This window comes from Ziziphus jujuba, chromosome 3, assembly GCF_031755915.1.
Source record: "Ziziphus jujuba cultivar Dongzao chromosome 3, ASM3175591v1".
In the NCBI taxonomy this organism is placed as follows: domain Eukaryota; kingdom Viridiplantae; phylum Streptophyta; class Magnoliopsida; order Rosales; family Rhamnaceae; genus Ziziphus; species Ziziphus jujuba.
In genome coordinates this window covers 29,000,885-29,005,227 of record NC_083381.1, presented here as the reverse complement: position 1 = coordinate 29,005,227, position 4,343 = coordinate 29,000,885, and the positions used below count along the sequence as shown (strand labels likewise).

The 4,343-nt window shown below is 34.1% G+C and overlaps 1 protein-coding gene across 1 annotated transcript; it reads right to left on the bottom strand.

Annotated features, from left to right (window-relative positions):
• Positions 1–243: 243 nt before the first annotated feature.
• LOC107423489 (APO protein 3, mitochondrial) lies at positions 244–4,034 on the bottom strand. The gene is made up of 3 exons (XM_025076079.3): positions 3,269–4,034; positions 846–2,495; positions 244–509 (listed from the first exon to the last, which is right to left on the bottom strand). Exons 1-2 carry the CDS (start codon positions 3,652–3,654, stop codon positions 1,604–1,606), a joined length of 1,278 nt encoding a protein of 425 aa, XP_024931847.2. The 5' UTR covers positions 3,655–4,034; the 3' UTR covers positions 244–509; positions 846–1,603.
• Between the last annotated feature and the right edge of the window lie 309 nt (positions 4,035–4,343).

Genomic DNA, 4,343 nt, shown 5'->3' with positions numbered 1-4,343 from the left:
GCAACCCAATCTAAATCATTATTAACTCCCAAACAAAATCAACCTAAATCGAATATAACTGGTTGGTTTGGACTTGGATTTTTTTTTTCCACAACTGTATTTATAACAACTAATTTTAATTAAAAAAAAAAAAGAAATCTAATTTATTCAAATAATATAAAAAAAAAGTCCCTAACATATTCAGATTTCTAAATTCTAGTCCTTATCTAAACATAAAATATAAAATACAAAAAGAATCTTGCAAGTCTTCAAATATAGAATACAATTTAAAGTTTTTCAAACATAAAATTCAACTAAGGTCTTTCAAATATAAAATACAACTACAGTAATTTAATATAGAATAAAATGCAAAGTGAAATCAATCAATCACTAAGGCTGTAACAACAGCACTTGTCATTGTTTTAAAAATAAATAAATAAACAAACTCTTCAATGCAAAATAAATAAGAAAAAAAGAAAAAAAAGAAAAAGCAGCAATTGATGCATTTCACCATGTAGTAGGCATCACTCCTACAAAATAAAATCAAATTTGTTAGAACATAAAATGTAAAATGAATAAAACATAAAATGTAATATATTCATCAAATTCCAATATTTAACAAGTCAACGCATAATACATTATCAAATTCCAATATTTAACAAGTCAACGCATAATACATTATCTTTCTCTTCTTCTTTTTTTGGTTTTTTTGTACTACGCTTTGGTAACTTATAAGTCAATCAACTTTGACAGGTTCTTTAGTTTTAACTGATTTTATAAGCTCTACAAATATAAAGACAATAAAATTAGCAATAAATTATATTTAAATATATATAAACAACAAATGCATAAAAAGAAAATATTACCTGCATCCAATTTGTCAAGTACTCCACATCTTCCATGTAGAATCTATCAACAACTAGAGAAGCTTTAAACTAATTTTTGGTGCATACTAAAACTTCCACCATTTTAGGGGTCAAAGAACTTTGGAAAGGATCTAGAGTCCTTCCATCAGTAGTACTAAATGCACTGTCAAAGTCATAGTAGACACTTAGATTGCAAACACATCTTTTACTAAATTGGACAACATAGGATACTTGGTTCCATTAACCCTCCGGTACTTTTACTGCTCTATTCTGGCAAAATGCTTCAGAAAAAACAATGTCAGTATTGTTGTTTATAGATCATTTCAACATTTATGGTCCTTTAGTATATACATTGCTTCTACATTGAACCCATTTTGTGTTTTCTTACTCCTACATTTAACCTATTTTTTCTTCTAAACCAAATATCATCGTTTCTCTTGCTGCTCCAGCCTTAGAAGCTCTCCTTCCTGTTACAATGCAAGCTTACAGAACCAGATTTGTAAAGGGCATTTTTGATTAAAACACAGGCAATATGACCAACTTCGACGGGTACCACATAGAAACCAGGAAGTTCATACAAACTCCATTATTCACAAGCCATACATGACCTGAAAGTCTCATAGAAGAAAACAGAACTAGATGCAACTTTGATCCAGTAGACTTGGAATTCCAGCTATGAGAACCCTTTCTTTTGTTTTCCTTGCCAACATCAATAACTGCAAACAGGAATGCCGTCCACCTCATGAAAGAACACTAACTCATGCAACAAGATCAACTTCATCACGGTTAGGAGGAATTATGTCTAATCTCATCATACTTCTATATTGATCTGGAACAGGTGCTCCTGCTTGTACACACAACTCTACCGCTGCTGGAGCCTTCCCGTAATACCTTTTCAGGTTGTTATCCAAAGCAGGGCCATTCATATCTTGAACATGCCAAACATAATTAGGACCCACAAGGTCATCAATTGTGGCTTCTTGCCATGCATGCAAACCATTACGGGACTGATGTTTTGATGCCTTGCACATCCTTACCTTGTGCCCTTTGGGTCCTACCTGAACCTCTGAACAATATCCACAAGTCATCACGTTGTACTGCTCCATGATCTTCTTTGCTCCCGACATCATCTCAAACCATGAGCCAACTGTCCCAATGCTTAAGTCCCTCAACTTTCCTTTTATTTCATCTGTCATTACATCCTGATGATTACCAGAATTCGCCAAATCTAAATCAGCTAATTCTTCAACTTTTGTCCCTATATTTGAACGTGTTAGAGAATCAACAATCCCGGCATAAGGTTTTCTATCCATTTCATCAGTTTCTGTTACTGATTCAAAGTCTACTATCCTTCCTTCAATAGAATATACAGGATGTGTTCTTCTTCTAGTAGGGTATTTAGGAAGGTCAAGACCAGCTTGTATACAAAGCTCCAAAATGGCAGGGATTCTTGGGACACTAAACCTCTCCTCATGCCCAACTCTTGGTTTACCAACACGATCATAAAGATGGAAGCATTTGGGGAAGAAAACCACATCTTGAACTCCTCCCTTTCTCCAAACATGCATGGCACTTCGAAATCCACCCTTTGGACCCATACAGGTTCGAACTTCATGACCCACATATCCAACATGTACCTCAAAACAGAACCTGAGAATACAAGCCTCAACCAATTCAGATTACCAATTATCATATTAGGGATGTCAAATATCCAGCTCAGATTACACCTGCAGTGAACCAATTAAAGCAAAACTATTCAAATAGGCAGATTAGAAATCTGAAAATAAGTACAAGTCACATACTTGTATAGTCCAATTAAATCTATCTACTCATTCCGATAAATATCAATGTTACCCTGACCTACCTTTCTCAAGTTTCCAACCTTGTTATCCTTTCTTGTACGTAAATTAGGCAAATCAAAATCACAATGCATCAAAAGGAAAACATTACTTGTAAGGCATTGAGATAGCGAGAAGATAAAAGAACCTTATCTATCCTAACTTCTCAGCCCAAAACAAAATGCATCCCAACAAGCTCTCTGAACCTTAAGAAGATCATAATGTAATTCAAAAAAAATCCCCACAAAGTATCTGGGGTTAAATTTCAGAGTTTTAATACAATAATCAAAAACCAGACAGGAGGTGCACCAAACAAATGACTAGCTGCACAAGTTGGCAAAGACAGAAAATTTTCCTTAAAGAAACACATAACAAATTCTTCTCACCAATAGTCATTATACAATTCAGCTTTGCCTTGAACTTATTGTCCAAATTACTACAATTAAGCAAAGGTTCCTATATTTATCGAATAGAGAAATTTGCATATCAAGCACATTCAATCTCCCAAAAATGAAATCACATATCCAATTTAAGCCCATGAAAAAATTTCAAGGGAACACAGAGAAAAAGCAACCATTTATTTACCTGCAGCGTTGGATGGGAACGACTTGAAGAAGCTTTGACAAGCCAAGAAGAAGGGACTGTCTGGCTTGGTGGACATGGTGAGCAACCTCAACAAGTTCAGGGACCAAGAGGCCATTATCAGGGGGTTTCTCAAGGAGCCTACAAGGCTGTGCCTTCCTATGTTCTTTCTCTTCCTTGGCTTTTCTAATCAAAACCTTCATGGGCGTAGGATATGGCTTCCTCTCAGACTTTTTCCTATAAGGCTTTGGTACATCACAATACATAGGATCATCAACTCCTCCTCCCACTGGGGTTAGTGTTTTCTTGGATGCCAAATACACATTTCTATCAAATCGACAATGAAATCTCTTCAAATCAGGAATTTTGGGTGCTACCCTTTTCAGCATATTGTTCCTGCAGACCAAAAACTTAATGGAAAATGAGAATTTTGGCAGCGGAGAAAGAGACTTAATGGAGGGACAAACAGAGAAGAGAGCTTTTTGGGGTACGAAGCTTTGTACTGAACTTTGTGAGAGTTTGTTTCAGGGCTTTTCAACTTTTTTTTCCCGATGTTTGAATTCTTGAAAATTTTCTTAAAAATTTTTCTTTTACTTTTTTTTTTTTCAACCCAATATATATAAATGGATTTTTTTTCAATTTTTTTTATTTCATATTATTATTGTTATTATTATACATGGTTTGGTGTATATGAAGGCAAATTGCATCAAACTCTAACCCCCTCCCCCTGAAGAAAAACAATCTATAATTTTTTATTTTATTTTTTTAAAAAATTCCTTCAAAAGAAATAAAAGGTAAATTAAAAAACAAGATGAAAATAAGGGATTCTGACTGTTTGGTTTGGTGATCCGTGAAAAGTGGAATGCTTGTTAATCATCAAATGTAAATATGTTACCAGCAATATTAGCAAAGTAATATTATACCCGACAGAAGTTTAGCTGGTTTTAATTTTACAAAAATAAATTTACAAGACTATGAGAGCTAAATAAATTTCAACTTTTTTTAAATAAATGAATGAAAATTTCTTTTTTAGTGCATATGTGCCTGGTTTTGCTAATTCCAAGGGCCAGATTACCCT

Excerpts from the sequence above, each read along its gene's own strand:
- LOC107423489 (XM_025076079.3), bottom strand. The coding sequence starts at position 3,654 with ATGCTGAAAAGGGTAGCACCCAAAATTCCTGATTTGAAGAGATTTCAT. Across the intron at positions 2,496-3,268 it reads GTTCCCATCCAACGCTGCAG|GTTCTGTTTTGAGGTACATG; the intron begins GTAAATAAATGG and ends TTGTATTCTCAG.